Below are 20776 nucleotides of genomic sequence, written 5' to 3' on the forward strand. Positions count from 1 at the left end.
CAACGATGAAAAATATGAGACTTCAACATGCCAATATAATTTATGACTTTATGAGATTTTTTTTCATATTTAGATGTTTTTGTATGGGATTTAAGAGTTTTTTTTTTTTTAACGTGAAAAGATTCATTCACTGGGCTTTAAAGAATAACTAGACTAAATCCTTGCATTTTTATATATTTAATTTAAAGAAGATAAATATTTTTTCTGGGCAATCTAAAGAAGATAAATATTGTCAGCACGTTTATAATAATTTGCTAGCATTATCAATTTCAAATCTGTGCTTTTTCTAAACAAAAAAGGAGTGTTTCGTTTTTCTTATTTATAGTAGCTTCCAAGTCTTCCGTTTTCAGTGATAATAATTATATTTCCTTGAAAACAGTGACAATAATTATATATGTTTTTTTTTTGGTCATGAATTCACTGTTATTTTTCTATCGATGATTTTTTTCGTTTTATCAAAGAGCCAACATCAGTGAATGAAAAAAATAAATAAATACAGGCATTCGTGGGAGAATTTCCAAGCCAGGGTTTGGGCCATGGTTAATTTCTGTTTGTAGTTTGCTTTGGAATGGTAAATCTGAGGAATAACAATAACAACAACAACAAAGCTGCTGTGCACTTTGCCTAGGCCAAACCTCAAAACCCTCCTGCCTCCTCAAGGCACACCTTCCTCCATCGCTGTGTTTCGTTCCATCTCACTCTTCTCTGTTTCAATCTCTCTCTTCCCGAAGAACTCCTCTTTTATGGAAGATGACGATGAGTTCGGAGATTTATACACTGACGTCCTCCGACCCTTTGCTCCGACATCTTCCACCGCTCCTCAGTCTTTCTCTGCGCCCCCATCTGCCACAGGTTCAATCGATCTCAATTTCCAGACCCATCGACTAGAGATCCTCCACGGAGCTTCTCACCCTAATTCGGCTGTTCCCTACCAGTCGTCCGATCAAACCGGAGCTCCCAAGCGGGACGACTTCGTCGAAGAATCTGCTCGCGCTGTAGCTTCCAATTCTGCGCCGGGTTTGATCGGGCGCGATGAGATAGACGAGCGTGGACCTGGGAAGGAAGATGAATCAGTTGAGGCTGCTAAGGTTATTGAACGTGGAGATGCGGAATCGGCTGGTAGGGCTTTACAGGATGTGAACCGCGGTAAGGAATCTGGCATTGGTGATGTGCGCCGCGAAGTTGCTGTGAAAGGAGATGATTTGACGGATAAGGATGTAAAATTTGACATCGAGGATGACGGTGATGGAATTGAAGAGGTGGGTTCCGAGCCAATTATTCCTGGGTTATCAAGCGGTGCTGGCGGCTATATTGATGGTGTGGTTGCTGCAGCAGGCGGTGAAGCTGCCGGAAGGTTTAATGAGAGCGGTGACAGAGGCGAGGGCGATGATTGGGACAGTGACAGTGAGGATGATTTGCAGATAGTGTTGAATAATCATATGGACATGGAAAGAGGTGGAATGGTGGGCGAAGATGACGAAGATGAAGATAGTGAGCTGGTTATCGTGGCAGATGGCGACCCAAGTCAGGCAACTGAGGTGCAAGAGTGGGGCGAGAACTCAGCGCAACCCGCTGATAGTGAGAGGAAGGATATGGGTGACTCTGCCAAAGCAAGTGGGGGCGTGACAGTGGTGCCAAAAGTTGGTTATAGCAATCATGGGTATCATCCATTTCATTCGCAGTTTAAGGTCAGTGTCTTGTGTTGCTTGAAAGGCAATTACTTGTATTTGGGGTTTCTCGTTCCCCTTCATGTATTATATAAAGAATTAGATTTCAACAATATAGACTTGTATTGTACGATGTGATGTGTTGCTTCGTTTGTTATTGAAATAAAATTTTATGGTTTTAACGTAGCCAACATTAATGTTTCTTTCATGCGCGTTTGTTGAGAAAAACTTTGAAAAGCTGAATGTCTGTCAAAAAGCAGCTGACACAACAATGATCTGGATGAAGAAATAAAAGCCTGGAAGGCAATGGGTTCAACTTTACGGGGCTTCTCAATAAAATGAGAATGCCTGCTGCAAGTTTAAATGGCCATCTTTTACATAATGCAGAAGATTTTCTGATGTTTCTTCTGTTACCAAATTAACTATTGAGGCTTACACACGCGGAAAGTTGAATATCTCTCTCTTTACAGACGTGGAAAAGAATTAATATATCATATATCAATGTAAAACATAAAAATGTGGGGAGTCACATCATTCACAAGTATTGAACAATGCTACCCACTCTAGTTAAATATTTATATCAGTTGCCTAGCTAAGACATGGGTTTAAGGACCAGGCAAACATAGTGCAAAGTATTGGTGATATTGTGCTTTGTTATAGTCATGTGCAAGCAAGTCATATTTCATGGTTATCTCCTAGTACCTCAATTATCCTTTTGGTTGTGAAAGACCACGAAGGCATGTAGTGCATTTATCAGCTCGGTTGTGGGCTTGTGTTTTGTATGGAGTCAAAAGTGAGCCTATTTATGATGTATAAAAAGTGTGACTTCTTCTAGATATTTAGGTATATAAAAGGCGCTTCTAGAGGGGGAAATAAAGGGTTTCACTACATAGTCATGATAACATGGTTGCTTGTTGGGTGATTCTTCCATTGCATTTTGAATGTTTAAATGCTATAATAAGTTGAATTTCGCCCCCTCTTCATTATCCTCTTGCATCTGACGTCTCTCAATACTTGGAATAACTACCTTTCCATTAACTGTTCTTGGATGGGTGCATAAAGCTGCAACCATACCCAAGGTTTGTTGTTTGCAGGTTAACCTGCTCAATGTTCAACCAAATAGCATTCTTTGTTTTTTAAGTATTATGATAAACTTATGGCATGTTTTCTCTTTCCCATGGGAGTATGAAGCAATTCTACTGGCTTAACATTCTCTCACGAGGCTGTTTTCTATATCATGTTTATCGGAATGAGAATCAAGAATCATACCTATCTCATGTTTTCTATCTATCCTCACTTGTAAAAACTGGAAACCTATGAAAATTAAGCATGGGTTTGCTTAAAAAGCGGGATTGTATTGAATTGACGAATTGTGACAAGCTTTAGGGTTGCTGAGGGAAGTTGTATTAGGAGCCACTTGTAAATTTCACACCTAGTTTATGTCCTACACAGTGAGAAAAAAGAAGAGATTAGGATACTGTTTTTTATCATTGATGTTACTTTATTAAGTTGTAATACTTGGAAAATATGGTTATTTGAGTGGATGATCTGATGTGCAAATGTTCCTCATATCTCTTGCTTAACCAAATACTGCCTAGAGCTAATGTATGTGATGTTTAAGCAAGGGTTGCTACCTTTTACAGGTATATATCCTATGTGGTAATTTATTGTGAAATGCTCGGTTACAACTTTGCCTTTATATTAATGATTTTATCAAAGGATCATCGATTTGATGTTTTAATTTGTTCTGTGGTGTTTTTCTTCCATGGTGAGTTTAATTTCTTGATGATCATAAGTTTTGGATTATCAAATTACTTTTTGTTCCTTATTCTACGGGGTTTGTGTTTTCTTGGTGACCTTTTAATGTACTTGAGTGAACGATTTCCAGAAAAAAATCTATTCCCTCTCTAACTGGGTTCTCTGCAAGATTTGACCATCTTCATATAGTGGTGGGACTTTGTAAATACTTTAATTTCAATCATATTCTTTCAGAAGGGAAGAATTTAGTCATTCTGTCACCAGGCACCTTTTGGGAGTTGTTTCCTCCAAGTGTGTAGATAATTCTTGATATTTAGATGCGTAGCAATACATTATTAAATTCATCTATTAATTTGTTTTCCATTGTAATGCAGTATGTCAGGCCTGGTGCAGCGCCAATACCTGGAGCATCTACTGCCCCGGGAGTATCTGCTGGTCAGATCCGTCCACCTGCTAACATGGTTCCTATGGCTGGTCGTGGAAGAGGGGACTGGAGACCTCCTGGAATAAAAGGTGCTGCTGCTTTGCAAAAAGGCTTTCATGCAGGTCCTGGATTACCTGTTTGGGGCAACAGTGCAGCAGGGCGGGGTTTTGGTGGTGGACTGGAATTTACTCTTCCCTCGCACAAGTAAATTTAATTGACTTAATGTGCATGCATGGATGAACGTGTAATTTTTTATCCAATGATTTGTTATCTTAAAGGCATTTTCCTGGTGGTGTAGACTGCAATCAAGTAGGTTAATCACGTTATGTCTTCTTGCCTTGAATTTTGGTTTTTATGAACGTGTACATTTGACTATCAAATCATTCTTACCATGAGCATGAAATGCTGATGTGTTAAGTTGGTGAGCTTTATGTTAGTCATGGAGAATGGGAAGAGAGTACCGGGGGAGATGAAATTGTAGAAGATTTACTTTAGGAGTAGGAAATTCTAGATCATTTAGAATTTTTAGAGTTGTTCAAGATTTATGTATTTTCTGACATTTATTTGTTTGGTGATTTTTCTTTTTATTTTTTTATTTTCTTTTTAGGCTTCATTATACATGGCCTTATGGCTTTGCACATTGTTCAGATCAGATACGTTGTCAGTTTAATTCTCTGTTTTTCTGTCCCACCTTCCTTACTTCCTCTTTCTGTCTTTACTTATTTCATTGATTATTTTCAATATCACTGCTATTTTTGTTTGGTTTCATTATTGTCCATGCACTTGCATCTGGATGGACAAATTTTCTGAGAAATGTCTCACTAATAATTACAAATTTATACTGTGTGAAGCCAGTATTCCTTGCATCTTTGAATTCTTCTTGTGTTGGGGTTTTAAATGAAGGCTAAATCTTTCATGTAATATGTATGATGCTTTAATCTCGATTAATTTTCTTCCATCTTTCTATTTGGGTAAAATTTATCAGTTGTTAACATCTGATGAGTGCTTATCTAAACTTGCCTGTAACTTTCAGGACTATATTTGATGTTGATATTGATAGTTTTGAGGAAAAGCCTTGGAAATATCCTGGTGTTGACACATCAGACTTTTTCAACTTTGGTTTGATTGAGGAGACCTGGAAAGAATACTGCAAGCAGCTGGTAAAATTTTTCATGTTAACATTCTCTAGAAATTTAGTGAGAACTGTATAAAAAAAAAGAAAGAAATTTAGTGAGAACAGTGGACTGAGACTTTTACTCTCTCTCTTTTTTCCTTTTAATGCTTGACTTTCTAGGAACAACTGCGCCTAGAGTCTACAATGCAAAGCAAAATCCGTGTATATGAAAGTGGCAGAATGGAGCAGGTTAGTGCTGACACTGCATCTTTTAAAGAACCTGTTATCCCATTTTTCATGGCGTGTGCTGTCTTTTTTTTCTACTTTTTTTTTTTTAGAAACATCCAATTCATTGAGTCAATGTCATTGCAGGAGTATGACCCAGATTTGCCCCCTGAATTAGCTGCAGCAACTGGTATGCGTGAAGTCAATGCGGAAAATACAAATTCTGTAAAGTCAGATGCTGGACAAAGTGATGTTGGAAAAGGTTCTGGGCGTGTGAGGCCACCACTTGTATGTCTTCTTCTCACATTTGTTTTGCATTTGCACTTCTTTTATCTTAAAAAGAAATACACCGTTTTTGAATTTCTCTCTCATGAAGGCCAGATTTTGCAACTTTTTGGGGCCTATTATTTTCCACTTAGCCTGCATGTAGCTGATTGATATAGCATTAAATATATGTGCTGAGATCTATTGCTCTCTAAGGCCAAACAATAGAAGGTTTATCGCCCTTTCATTTCCCATTTAGTCTCTGTATCTTATATTTTAATTTATTGTCCCCCAGCCAACTGGGAGAGCAATACAGGTGGAAGGTGGTCTTGGTGAACGCCTTCCTTCCATTGACACTCGACCTCCACGAATCCGTGATTCAGATGCAATCATTGAGGTAATTGATCCTCTTGTGGTTCAGCCTATGATGCAATTGGATAATTATGTTTATGTTGCATATCTGCCCTGCACTCATGGCTGAAAGTATTTGTGTGCACAGATTGTTTTGCAGGATTCTGCCGATGATGATTCCTCTGCAGGGATTGCTGTTCAAGATCAATATGAGGGAGGAGAGCCCCAGAGAGATGATTTTGAAGAGGAGGATGTTGTTGACGAGGTTCCAAATGTGGAGCATAAGTATTTTGATGGATTTCCTCAAGATTATAGTAGTAGAAAGAGAGACCTTGCTGGAAAAAGAATGACATTCAAGAAGTCCCCACCTGCTGACGTGCTTGAAGGAGGTGAAACTCTGCCTTTCTCTCAGGAAGAATCAGTCAACTGCACTAGTACTAGGGACCAAACTCCTAGACCCAGTGGCGGCAATTCTGTCTCCTCTGATGTGGAAAGGTATGAAGAAGTCCTGATTATTTGCCTATAGAATTGTGCATTGTCAATATGTATTGCATTTGATAGGGCCCGTTATTTTCCTAAGACATATTAGAGGAAGTCAAAGGGGAAGAATAACTCTAGTGGAAATACTTGAACTAGTCTAGAAGTTAGATTGGCCTCTCGAATGCCAGTGGGAGTGAGACTCTTGTATTGAAGCTTGTAATCTGTGTTGCTGGAGTGTTTTATCATCTTTTAGAGGAAATAGGGTTTTGGGCCAGAATCAGAGTCCCCTTGTACATCTGATTCGGTTATTCATCTCATTAATATCAAAATCTAAGTATTTTCCTCTCATATTTATTGCTGCTGCTGTCTTATTTATTACCCTTTGCTGTGATTCTGGCTTGGGACACATTACATTTTCAACTTACAAGTTAATCCCAAGGCATAACTCTGATTGGGAGGGGAGAAAACCATGTTGGGAGATCCTCCACCCAATTGTGGTTTAACATGGCTTGATTCCAGATTAGTCAGTATTGCCATATACTAGATTTGTTACACAAAAAAATGCAATTAAGTTGTTAGTTTGTGTTGAAAGTTTGTAGTGATCAAGAGATTTTATTTATTGTGGGGGCAACATCTTTATTGACAAAAATAGGTTATTAGATGGATATTTCTTTGCATGAAATTTTCATTTCATCAAAATTATTTGAGTTGCAGTTTGTGCATGGAAGAATGATATTTGAACATGATCTAGAGCACGATGAAACATGTATGGGGTCATAGAGTTTAAGAAGAAAGGCGATAGACCCACATTTAGATGTAGGGGATTTTTTCCTGTTAAAATTATTGCCTTCTCAATTGTAAGATCATAAAATGTATTCTCTGAATCTTTCTTTTAAAGAGGACATCTTTGTTATTTTCTTTGCATATTCTGGGATCTCTTGTTAAAGTTGAAGTTCAAAACTAATAGGTTTGGTATTTTGCATCTTCACCTATTTACCATCTGGGGTTTTCTATTTACAGGCAGATAGAAGAAAGGCAAGTTCTCGTATAACTCCTAGTCGAGAAATTAATGACAATAAAAAAGAAGATTCTGATGAAAGCATGGAAAGGAGAGATAATGCACACTTGTCATCTCCTATGGCTGAGAATGCAAGGGAGTCTAGTGTTGGGGATAAGGATGCTAATCTTGATGAGCCTGGGACGGCTGGTGAAAGTTCCAAAATAGAGAAGGAGGAAATGGATCTTAATGCAGAGGACAAAAGAGATACCCTTAAGAGCTGTGATGGGAAGCCAGAGAAATTAACATCTCAAGATGAGGAACCTGTACTTGATGAAGTTGATGATTGGGAGAACTCAAGAGCAGCAAGAAGTAGTGATAACAGCAAAGCAAGTTCAGTAAGGAGCAGGGGCTATCAGAAGCGGCTGGATGGTTATGAGGAGGAAGTAGTTCAGGATGCACAGTCAGCACGTCTGGGTGCAAATAGACGGCCCTCTGATGAAAATGAACATGATGATCTCCATAGAAGAGAGCATGACGGAAGGCAAGAACCTGAAAGAGATCGCCTACTGCCTAAAGGCAGAGAGGAATCATACCCTTACAAAGAGTGGCATCCTAGCTCAGCGCATCAATTGCACATGAAGGCTGATGGATTTGGCAGGCAAAAAGATAGGGACGGCTCTGACATTGCCTGGGCCCGCAGAGATGATGATCCCTATGGCAGAAGGGGCAGAAATGATGAAGCAAGAAAGAGGGATAGGGTTAAGGTCCGAGAGAATGAGAGAAGTGACAGAGATGATAGCCTCTATTCACGAAAACAGTTGGATAATGGTAGTTATAGGGTTCCCTATGATAAGGATATAGGGTTAAGGGACTCAGGATACTGGGAAAAAGATGATGGCTTGAAGAGTAGGTATGAAGCTATGGAAGATTACCATAACAAGAGGAGGAAGGATGAGGAGTATCTTAGGAGGGAGCATATTGATAAAGAAGATATGTTGCATGGCTACAGGGAGAGTGGCAGTCGGCGTAGGAGAGAAAGAGATGTAGTGTTGGATCCACGGAAGAGAAATGATCTGCAAAGAAGTAGAGACAACTTAGATGATCATTATGCCTCAAGGCAGAAGGATGACGGATTACTACTGAAGGAGAGGTCTGATAGGCAGAGAGATAAGGAGGAGTGGCACAGGGCAAAACAATCTCATGAAGAACATCCATCAAAGCGTGAAAGAGAAGAGGGAAGGAGTTCTGTAAGAAGTGGACGAGGTGCTGAAGAAAAATCATGGGTTGGCCATGTTAGGGCTCAAGACGAGCACAGAGCTTCTGTGAAAGAGTACCAATCTAGAGATGCAACGCGGCCTAGTGAACAAGTGAAGAGAAGGGATCGAATTCGAGATGAAAGTCCTCATCATAAGGGTCGTGAGGATTCTTATACCCGTGGAAATCACTATAGCAGTGAGGAAAAGCGATCTAGGCAGGAAAGGTCAAGTAGTCGTGGTGATCGTGCTGCTACTGTTTCAGATAACCAAAGAGTTAATGAGAAAAGGCATAAAGAGGGCACAAGGAGAAGCAAAGAATCTGATCTCAGCGATCATAATAGTCTGTCCAAGAGGAATCAGGAAGATCAAAGTGGTCAGACCAACAGGAAGGTATATTGCTTATCTGTAAAAATGTGAAAGTCTCTGGAAAGTAAAGCTCTCTTTTTCTTGGATTTGATCTGTCTCTATGTAACTGAGTAGAAGATCCTGATAATCTAAAGTTATTGGAAGTTTAAAATTTGATGCTGGCCATAAAATTTTTATATGTGGCATGTTTTCTCCAAATTAAATTCCGTTCAAGTCCAAATATTTGTATGGCAGGGTAGGCATGATAAATAAAAGCTAGTTTTACACTTGCCTGAATTATACTGGCCCAACTCAATGACATGAGGAGCCTTATTTTTCCCATTTTCATTGTCAACTTTGAAGAGTAGACTTTTTTTCTTGTTACATTAGGAGGGCTTGAACCTTGACCTTTACCCGCAACCAACCCCACACTTGCCACCTGAACTAACTTCAGGTGGCTATCTGGTTTGTTTGTTTGTTTGTTTTTTTTTTTTTTGCGTATTTTTATACCAGTATTTGAACTTAGGACCCCAACATTACACTTTGAAGGGCTCACCACTGAGATTAAATATGCTAGTTGGCTGATTGGTGTTTTACATAGTAGTCTGAATGTGTTCAGGTCGCTAAATTCCAGAGAATGTCTATTATGCCTAATTTGTAGGACCTTTCTTTTTTAATTGTTTATCTTAAGTCAGTCAAACTTCATTTCTGTTGTTTGTTTGCAATTTGTTGATTTTTAGATTTTATAATACCATTATCATTATTGTTGGTATTGTATATTTTTTCCTGCTTGTGAAGAGCTCAAGAGTCTCCATTGAAGAAGGACGCACTGAGCAAGAAGGGCATCATCCTTCCAGAAAACACCGGGAAGACATTTCATCAGATGATGAACAACATGAATCTCGTAGAGGAAGATCTAAATTGGAACGCTGGACGAGTCATAAGGAAAGGGATTTCAGTGTGACTGGCAAGCCATCATCTTCCCTGAAGTTCAAAGACATTGATAAAGATAACAATGATGCGTCTTCTGGAGTTGGGAAACCTGTGGATGAATCTGCCAAAACAGTTGAGACTGTCGAAAACCAACACAACGCATCAGCTGAAGGAAAGGATTCCATTGATATGGAAAGCAAAGATGCTGATCCTAAGGGATCTGGGGATCGGCACATTGACACAGTTGAGAAGTTGAAGAAACGCAGTGAGCGGTTCAAGCTCCCAATGCCAAGTGAGAAAGAGGCTCTGACTATCAAAAAGTTGGAGAGCGAACCATTGCCTTCTGCTAAAAGTGAAAATACTGTGGATTCAGAAGTCAAACAAGAACGACCAGCACGAAAAAGAAGATGGATCAGTAACTAAATGGGGGAAAAAAACAGGATCCCACCATTGCTTTGGCAAAAATCTACCTAGGCATCGGCCTAGTTCTGGCAAACCTAGAACCCCAGCTAGCCAGCCATGCAATATCTACGTTGAAGATCAGAAGATGGCATCGTTAGGGTTTCAGATGATTTGTAATTCTTCAGTTGTAATGTCATTTTTGTAACCATGCTTCTTCCAACATATGCATTATACTATATGTATATACAGGTGAAAACGTAAAATTGGAACTGGTCACTGTAATAGGTGACACATTTTTCTGATCTCGGCTGAGGATTGTGTTGGGAATTTGACTAGGGTCGGATACAAATGCATCCAGAAACCATTGACATGGATGATGAGGCATGAGCCTAATACTGGTCACCTCTTGTGGCCCTGGCAGGTCCGAGTATTGAAAAGAAAAAACAGGAAGCGTCCTGGTTGGCGGAGGACCGTTGTAAGATGTCGAAGGCGCCTGTCTTTTGTTCTAGTCTTGTAGATTATGAACAAGCTCTGGCAACTGTTTTACTATATCACTTTTATTCTTCTTTCCGATCATAACACTGTAGGATAGTGCCTGTTTAGGGTTACAGCAGAAATCCTATATAGTGAAGTCAGGAAGGGAATGTAACTGTTGTGGAATATGAACAGGTAGAAAAAAAAAGTAGCAGCAAAATCTTGCCAGTTATAAATCTCTCTCATCGTACTATTTAAGTTTAAGGAAGCACGCTTGCAAATACAAAATGCTTTTTTAACTTTTCACCAGCAATGCAAATAATCCTCTTCAACCTGACTTTCTGTGAAAATAAATAAATAAATGTGGGTTCGGATGAATGTTTGATCAGAAAATCATGTTTTTAACTCACCCGCATAATGTTTAGTAATTGTACTCCGTGGGACTTTCGAAATTCCAAATATTGGTAGTTACAAGCACTGGACGTTGAAGCCTAAACAAAAGACCGAGAAAATATCAAATAAAGAGGCGGGGAATCTAGCATTCCAGATCTTGCCTCAACTCATGTTAATTCTTATTAATTACTAAAAGCATACTCATTAGAATGTTATCAAATAAAATTAACATGCGTGATGGGGTTTTTGTTATTTAAGCAAGTAATTGAAAATTTAAATATTATTTTTTGTATGTAACAACTTAGTTGTTTATGGTAAAAATAACGTGTGCTATTTCGAATGTGAAGTTTGACAAGGCTTTTTTTTAATATGAAAATATTTGTCTGGACGTAAAATTTATTTAATTATTGAACAATTTGAAAAGGGCACGAGAACTCTCATTCAACGTCTAGAACACTAAAACTGGAGTTGACGTATGCTATATAATTATCAACATAATACAAAGTTATACTTAGACTTTGCGCAAAGCGTGTCTTACAATCTAGTTACAATTACAATAACAATTTGTTTTCCTGAACATTATATTCATGGCTACAATGCAAGCGTTTGTCTGAGTCGACAAGATTTATTCCTATTTTTTGTGGTAGAAGAAATAATTGCTGATGCGGCTTTTGCACCATGATTTTGTCCTCTTCTGATTATCTTTCAAACATTTAATCGATGATTGATAATTAAGATGTGAGCAATACTCTCTCCCGTTTTAAACTATAAGTTACTTCTAATATTTTTATTTAACCTCATTAACTTTATTTAAAAATTCAACAAATTTTTTAACTTTACTTCTATTCAATATAAATATATATATATATTAAAAATAAAATATTTAACATTTAATAACATTCCCAACATATAATAAAGGCAGAAGGATAAAGATGGATATAATAATAATTGGGTAAACATAATTTTAATCCCTATATGTTACTCGCGTTTTGCTTTTGGTCCTTACAGTTTTTTAGGTGTTTTAGATCCTTACATTTTTATTTTTTATTATTTTTAATTTTTTAAAGTTCATATACTTTGTTCATAGAGGTCAAAAATAATGAAAAAAAATTATAGGGACGTAAAACAAAAAAAAAAGGAATAAAAACAAAACACGAGTAAAATATAAAGATTAAAAGTTATGTTTACCCATAATAATTAATATATCCTATAAAAAGGATCAAAATCAACAATTTTCCTGCGTTATAAATAGTATTAGAAGAGTAATTAATAATTAATAATTAATATATATTCCAATGATGATAATATGCTCCAACTTACTCTTGAACCATTCTCCAATGAATCTAGCAGTAGTGTACAGTAATTCAAGACCTCGATGGATTTTCATTTGCCCCCATGTGTTCTTGTTGTTTTTATCTCTATTACAGATTTGAAATCTCATATTTTTATAGTCAATGATTCAAATTTAATCAACAATTTTTTTACATTTGAATAATATTGTCATAAATTTTCATTTTAAATCATTCACTGATGGAGATGATGTTGATGAGAAGTCAGTGGAGAGTGGAGAGAATTAGGATTTATTTGGCAACTTGTTATAGGAATAGTTAAAAAAAAATTTGTTTGATAACATGCTTTTAAAAAATATATTTTAAAAAATAAAAAATTAAATATTATTTTAAGAGTAGAAAAATAAAAATATTATTTAGATATTTTATAATTGTTGTTCTGAAAAAAAAGGAGGATGAAAAAACATTTATTTTTATTATTTTTTTTAAAATATATTCTATAAAATACTAATTTTTAAAATAATAAATTAAAAACAGTTCGTAGCAGCCCTTTTCATCTCAAAATGCGGTTCATGGTGACTTCAGCTTCTCAGTTCCCCCAAAAAGATAAGATAAAGTGTGAAAAGATTTAAAAATAAAATATATTTTTTACTCGTTAAACTTTCATTAAATCATCCATTTATAGTCCTTAAATTAATATTGACTCAAAACAATTTAATTTTAAATTGTAGATCTTGAAGAATTGAATCGCTTTGAATCAGCAAAGCAAATGGATAGATAAATTGAATTGTCCGAGAGACAAAATTTAGAGTGTGAAAAATAAATAAGAAAAAAAAAATTAAGGATAGAAAAGTTACATAAGGCCATATACATGTGCCGTACCAGAAACTTCGAATTATATGATTTGAATTCTTCCCTGTTGTGAGCAGCATCGCTTTGTTAAAAAATAGAGTGAGCAAGATCCTTACATATGATTGAGATCTATGTATGGTTTTTTTTTTTCCCGGTGAATAGCTCAATGTTTATTTACAATTGAGATTAGATGTTTTTGTTAAAAAAAAACAATATTACTGCGTTAATTTTTTAAAAATAAATTTAAGTTCAAATTGTTAATAAAATTGGCCTAATTCAATCCGCTTTCAAATAGAGGCCTAATAGAGGTTAATTGGCCATCTAAATTTAGTTTAGAACTAGAGATCAAGACTAAAAAATGGACATGTCGTTGAATTAGTTAAGGATTTAAAAGTTAATGTTTTGTAATTGAATTACTTTCAATAAAAAGAAACATGTTAATAAGAAAAAATTGCAATTAAATTGTAGTTAGACTGATTATGAAAAAGCTACTCCCTTTAATTTAAAATATAGCATTTTTTTAGCTAGCTTTGATCTAAAATATACAAAATTTAGTATTTGTGAAATAAATTTTTCCTAGTTTTATCTATTCTGTTCATTTCTATGATAAACAGTGAAACTTGTTTCTGAATTTATATGCTTTTCTCTCATCAATCATCATACAATGGAAGTAAATCCGTTCACAAGCTAACCCATCGGAGATACCTTGAGGAATCGAAAAGGAAACGTCACCTCAATTAAAAAAAAAAAAAGAAAAAGAAAAAGGGAAACTTATCTCCCTGTGTTTGTGGGCTGGTACATATGAATATGAGAATGCCAAGCCGTGTGGGGAGTCTTGAGGTTGTACGTTTATTCGATTTCGGCGGCTCAATCTTGTTTTTTAGGACAAAAAATTAATCAATCATGTTGAACCTTTGTTTCGGACCATAACATGATTTGATCGATTGTATCATACGGTGAAAATAATCCAGAGCTTATATCTTCCTATGGATTTCACTCTCACACACGCACATGATTCTGTCATGTCGATGATTGATTTCCTGAGGGGGTTGGGGGGCCCAGCGTCATGTGCGACATGGGCCTATAAGCTATAGTTGATCTCTGACGTTTCAGATCGAGCACGTCGCCATTACACTAAGTGGAGGAGAAAGCTTTCTGAAAATTTCTATGTCGAAATGGAGAAGACATCTTGGGTCTGTACGGTTGTTACACAAGTTTCTCTCTGCTTTGCTCTCTACATAGCTCTAAACTTGGGACGTCCTCCGAAGTTCATATATGGACGCACCTCTCTTGATTTGTACTTCATCAGTGTGAAAGGAGGCTTCAGACCGCTTCAACAACAATTAGATCTACTGAAACAGGTAGTTTTTGTCCCCTCCTCATTTTTCTTTTGATTTTGGAATTGGGTCCATTTCTCTTTCTTCAGCTGAACCAAGTGCATCATAGGATAAAGAAATTTACTCTTTCATACTTGATACCAGTTCTCTGCTAAGCCAGATATAGCATGTTGAAGCTGATTTTTATTTGCAGCAAGTTTTTGAATCATATAATATAGACTTTTCGAAGTACATTTGCCTTTCTTCCCACTTTACTGCCATACCCTTTAAATTTTATAATTGACCTGGATGCAGAAAAGTGTTGTATACGGATATGCAATTTAACTGTTACTTTAAAGGCGTCCCACCTGTTTTGTTGAATTGCATGAACCAGATATTCAGATTCATCTCCTTATCTTTTCCTTCATTGACACATTGGAATCTAGAGTCTCATTGTTGGTTCAACAAATTCTGGTCTAGCCTATATCATTGCTCCCCCTCCCAAAAAAAAGAATAATATAATTTTGTCGTTCATGAAGATGGAGAAGGTGGCAAAGACTTACAGAGCAAGTTTTCTCGTGAGCAGCAGTGAGCTTGGGGAAGATGATCCACTCTTTCAGAATGTAGATCATTATCTTTACAGGACCACAATCCTCCTCTTTTTGGTCTGTTTTAAACTTTCACGAAAATGCTCATGGCCCATGTGTTATGAAAAATGAAATAGAATGAAAAGATAAATAAAATAAAAGAAATTTATGGATGATAAGTATTTCTTGTGTTTCTGATACATAATAATAATAATAGCAATAATGATAATAATAAGGGACGTTACTGTTAAATTACAATAATAAAAGAAAATAGATATTGCATATCTCCAAATTTTTGTGTAAGGAAAGCTGGAAAGGTGAAAAATTTCCTATATTGTTAGCAAATTAGGCTTCAGATGTGGTTCTTGAAGTGTTTGATAACAAGTTCTTCAACCAGAAAGAGCTTTGAAGTCTGAACCAGTCTGTAATAAGGTGCTGGATTGGAAAAAAATGTTCATGTTTTCTGTTGAAAAACTTGAAGTGAAAACCTAGGGAATTTCAAGCAAATCTTTTCCTTGTTTTAACTAGTTTAACTAACATTTGAAATGGTTCTCTGATAGTTTGACTGAGATATTAGTTTCTGACTAAAATTGAGGTGCCAAAGATATTGTTTATTTCCTTTTATGAGCATGAAAATAATGAATTATCACTATTTGATCTTTTTTTTTAATGGATGTTTGATATTCACTTGAACAAGTGATTATGGTTGATTTTACTTTTAATACAACGACATTCTGGCTCATGGCTCTATAAGCAACCATATATTTTTTTGACAGGCTACTCGGCAGCTTCCATCACTGAAGCTTCCCTGGTAATATTATCATCTGAGCAATCGGTTCTCTATGTTGGTATATTTGCATGACACGGAAATGATGTCACCAGTCACCACAAAGTCTTGAATACCAACTGTATTGTTTGATCAATTACTTTTCTCGTCAAATCATCTTGATATGATGGTTATGAAAGGACTTCATCTGCAGGTACATCTCGTGCTCCACAAGAACTTCAAAAGGACCAGTAGCAGGGTGCTTTGAAGAGAAGTTCAAAATATCTAATGGGAAGACACTAGATATTATCGGTGTGGATACTGAATTACTGCAAGTATTTCTTGTTTGTTCAATATTTATCTGCATTCAGGGCATTTCACTGAAGAATTTCTTGGTAGAGTTGAAGTGAAATTCTGATGTGCTTTCTTGCCTGCTTGTCATACGATGTTTTCATTTTACTGAATTTGGCCATCCTCTGCATCCATCTGACTTGCTGTTCTAGCAATGATGTTTTACCTGCAGGTTTTATTATTCATGCTAGTATTTGATATATCTCTTTTATAAAATGCTAATTTTAGATTATATATATCCTCAAATATGATCTTGCATTTGATGTGGTAACGTTATAAGCTAGCCAATCCCACACCCTTGCTTAATTTGGTTGAGATATATATATTTTTTTAAGTTCGTTATTGATCAATTTGACATTTTAGTTATAAAAAATGTCATATAAAGTAGGAGGGCATATCTGTCACAGCAAAATGTGTGTGGGGTTGGGGTGGGGAGTGCATGGTGTGAAAAAAGCTTTGATGAGCTCTTTAGCTTTTAGTATCGAGTATTTTCTTTATGGTCACCTGCTCTCCGAATCTTAATTTTTTTTTATGCCGAAGATGGTAACGGACTTGACTAACTGAAAAATGTCCAAATTGACTTTTGAATAGCATCTAGCTGGCACTGGGTATCAGCAGGTTTATAGTCTAAAGCAGAAGATTACCTAATCATATTTTTTTGGGTGAAAACCTTATCATATGGATTGGCAATGATATAATAATCTATTAATTTTTCATCCTCAGTCAAATTAGTAAGAAGTGCTGCAATTTTACTGAGATTGTTACACTTGAGGAAGAAATAAGATAGCCTAGTTTCTACCTGGTATACATGTCACTGTGCTATGACGCTCCTTTTAGCTTTTGTTGCTTTTGTTGGCTTTCTAGATTATTATTTGTTAGACTTAACGCCCCCAAGGTCATCAAGATTCTCAGGGAAAACTAATTCCTTGCACGTTATGAAATAGAAATTACCTTTTCTTTCAAATGTGAGGTTATTTACTTAGTTTCTGATTTCATATTGGTTCAGTCTAAGTTGTGCATAAAAAAATCACAAAATTTCTTTTTTCCTCCCTATTGGTTTTGCTGCCCGAAAGAAATTGTACCTTCTTGATTGTTATTAAGCTTTAATATATTCCTCTACTATGGTTTTGTTTTCTCATGCAGAAGGAATTTGCATTGCGGGATCACTAAGTGGTGACAGGAAGAATCAGTTGCATTGGATGATTAGGACGCTAGAAAGAAATGGTAGTAACTGGTATGGCCGGTCTTTATACTTCCGCTGTGTATGAAGTTAGCATTTAGTTTATGTATAATGGGCATATGAAATAACAAATATTTGGTAGTTTGCATCAATTTAATCCTTACAAAACTTGAGATTTTATGTGTTAAGGCAGGCTTCAAATGGATCAATTTATTGCTTTAATGCTCAAACAAAGAAATCTTGTCTACGAGCTCTTTCTTCCCCAATTCTCCAAACATATACAATAATAATTGTTAACTCCGCCTTTGTTTCATAGTAGATCCCAAGCCCAGATAATAAAGGAAGGTTGTGTTAGGCCCCCACAACTAACATAAAACTCTATCGAATTCACATAGACGTGGACCTTAGAAGCTTGATGTTGACTTCTTGTTGTTGTAGTATACAATGATAATTGTTATTCTAATAGTTGATGAATTACAATTTCAGGCGCATAGTTGTTGGATACCAGCCACTGGTGGTTTGTGGAGAGAATAATGAGCAGATGCAGAGACAAGAGGTTTTCAACCATCTGCGTAGAATATTTCAGAAACTTGAAGTAGTAAGTCTTTATGCAGTCATCAAGTTAATGATGCCTCCACTGTCTCTCATCTGACTAAACCAAATATTACTCTTCAGAACGTGTACTTGAGTGGCCAAGATTGCACTAGCCATACCCAAGAAAGCAGTGTAGCTTACATTGGGAACCTGGCCTGAATCAGAAAACCCTATTCATTTTTTGTCGATGGAAGCTCTTTACATAGTCGGTGAGTACCAATCTTCAACCTCTGCTTTTGGTCATGGGCAAGGCTGGGTACACCTTTTTAGCTATTTGCCATCATGTTTTCTCATAAGGATAAGACAAATGAACATTTTTGACGACTCAATGCCCATGGGTGCTGGTCTCTCAACAAGTTTCTTGCACATGTTATGTCTCTATCAGAAAACTTGATAGCAGGCATCTAGACAACTTTACCCTAACTTGACACCTGCTATTTAGTGCCTACTTATGAAATTTTCCTTTTTCTTTTGGCTCTTTTAGAGAATTGGCTGATGGGTTCCTTCTTCACAGAGTCAGCCCAATGCAAATTGTGAGTATCAAACTTTCATTCATGAGTTCTTTCTGAAGAAACCTAGTGATCTAGATATTCTGAATTATTCCATAATATTTTTGGCATTGCTTTGATCTACTAGTCCATACATTAAAGGTATTTGGCCAATTGAATCGTGTTATGCATGGAGAGATTCATGCATAGGCAGATTTGGTATATCTACGATATGCGTGTCAAAAGTAGGTCCTAGCCTTTTGTTTGGATGAGGAGAAACATAGAAAGGAAGGAAAATTAGGAGATAAAACTTCTAAAAATAGTTTAAAAAAATTACTAGTTTTGGAACTTTCTACTCCTAGATTTTTTTCCTCGCTATTTTCTCCCCACTTTTCCTTCTATGCAAATCAAGCCTAAGGAAAAGCGCTCTGTTCATAATAGATATATACTACTTACTTCTCTATGATCTGTTACCTGTATCATTATTAATAAAAGGTTTACCTAAGGACTAGATTGGATCATATACATTGCATAGAATGCAAGGAGTAAATTACACAAGTCTCGGCTTATAAATAGTGTGACTTGCTACAGATTTTATATTCTACAATGATATTGATTTTTCTCATGCATGTCATGACTGTTTGAAGTTGCATCTTCTCATGGCAGGTAACCTACTATATCACTTCATCAGGTGAAGTTGCATATAAAACTGTGCTGCAACAGAAGGGAAGAGAGATCATGTAAATATACCCAGTTCGTGATCCATTGCAATTTGTATTCTTTCAAGCCTAGATTGCCTTGAAGCCATAATTTTCTATTCCATTTTCATTATCATATTTCCCATTTTGCTTCTCAAACTGCAAGAAAGCTTTCCACTTGAAGTTCATTCTTTATATGCGTTCAAGGGCTGTCGCGAGGAATAATTAGGTTGTTGATTATTCAGCTTGAAGTAGTTCTGATGAGTTTTGCAGCGTTGCAGAACTTTATAACGTTTAGTTTGAGATTCTTGGCCAAGAAATGTTAAAGAAGTGCTCGAGATTCATTTGCACGAGGCCAGAATCGTAATAGAGATGCAGACTATGGGCCAGTTTGATTTCCGTGTATAAAAATCGTTTTCTACGTTTTTAAAATAAAAAAATGTATAAGTAAAGTAAGTATTTTGGGTTTAAATGTTTTTAATTTTTTTTATGTTTTATTTTCAAAAACAAAAAATAGGAGCATCTTAGAGCTAATTTCATTTTCTTTTTTTTATTTTTAAAATATACTGTATTTGATTATTATAAATTACTTTCACTTATAGTAAACTATTAGAGTCATTACTATAATACTATTAACCATTGATGACCACTGCTATCATCTTAGAGTCAGTACTATCAGCTAATATTTTAACTTTACAAATGTCTTCAAATTAACATAATATATCCTGAAACTAGGAAAAATTTATTTTATAAAATAATTTTAATTATGCTTTTAAATTGTTCATATCAAATTTTAACAAGCTAAATTTATTTATTTATTATTTAATACTCTTTTTATTTTAAATTATAAGACATTTTTAAATAAAATCTTATATATTAATAACCTTGTTAAATACACGTAATAACTTTACTTTTTTAAAATAAAAATATAAATTTTTAAAAAATATTTTTAATTTAATAATCATAAATCTATACTTAATTAGTATTAAATAGAAAGAAATATGATAATATTAAAATAAATCTACTTAATGAAACCTTAATATTTTTAAAATATTTTATATTATGAGATAATAAATTTCCCTCAAAAATTTTTTATAATTTGGGATGAATGTAGTATAATAATAATAATAATAACAATAGCAACAACAACAACAATAATATCTTATATTCAATCTCAATCATTGAAGTTGAAATTCAAGGGTGAGAAAAATATAAGGAAGGTAAAAAAAAAAAAGGAGGCAACTCTATTTAATACTTTCAATAGTTAATTTATATTGTTATCCTTTCTGATTCCTACCTTACGGCATTGTTTGGTTGGGGGGAAGAGGAGGGAGGAGAAATTTTAAGTTTTCCCTCCAAAACCTCTCCCCCCAAATTGGGTGGGAGCCCCCCCTCCCCTCCTCTTCCCTCTCCTCCCCTCCTCTCCCTTCTCTCTCTTTTTTTTTAAATCAAGCAGAGCCCACAAGAAATTAACCATCAGAGGTAGAGCTCTTTTTCTTATTAGAAGATGTCTAGGCAAGACATTGGCACTTATATGACTGAGAGTTTATGAAAGCCTTGCACAGCACC

The 20776-nt window shown here is 35.7% G+C and overlaps 1 protein-coding gene and 1 pseudogene across 1 annotated transcript; both read left to right on the top strand.

The window, feature by feature from the left end:
- Nucleotides 1–609: 609 nt before the first annotated feature.
- On the top strand, nt 610–10798 carry LOC129319713 (FIP1[V]-like protein). The gene is made up of 9 exons (XM_054964795.1): nt 610–1688; nt 3800–4053; nt 4883–5009; nt 5144–5212; nt 5336–5476; nt 5748–5849; nt 5952–6326; nt 7235–8929; nt 9683–10798. The coding sequence occupies exons 1-9, from the start codon at nt 744–746 to the stop codon at nt 10238–10240; spliced, it is 4266 nt and encodes a 1421-aa protein (XP_054820770.1). The 5' UTR covers nt 610–743; the 3' UTR covers nt 10241–10798.
- Nucleotides 10799–14041: 3243 nt separating this feature from the next.
- On the top strand, nt 14042–19352 carry LOC129319714 (uncharacterized; annotated as a pseudogene).
- The last annotated feature ends 1424 nt before the right edge of the window (nt 19353–20776 follow it).

Source organism: Prosopis cineraria, unplaced genomic scaffold (assembly GCF_029017545.1).
Source record: "Prosopis cineraria cultivar Desert tree isolate PC_DT_omini unplaced genomic scaffold, ASM2901754v1 PC9, whole genome shotgun sequence".
Taxonomy (NCBI): domain Eukaryota; kingdom Viridiplantae; phylum Streptophyta; class Magnoliopsida; order Fabales; family Fabaceae; genus Prosopis; species Prosopis cineraria.

Bases quoted from the DNA above. Each gene is read 5' to 3' on its own strand.
- LOC129319713 (XM_054964795.1), top strand. From the start codon at position 744: ATGGAAGATGACGATGAGTTCGGAGATTTATACACTGACGTCCTCCGA. The intron at 1,689-3,799 runs GTCAGTGTCTTG...ATTGTAATGCAG, and splicing joins CATTTCATTCGCAGTTTAAG to TATGTCAGGCCTGGTGCAGC. The intron at 5,213-5,335 runs GTTAGTGCTGAC...ATGTCATTGCAG, and splicing joins AAAGTGGCAGAATGGAGCAG to GAGTATGACCCAGATTTGCC.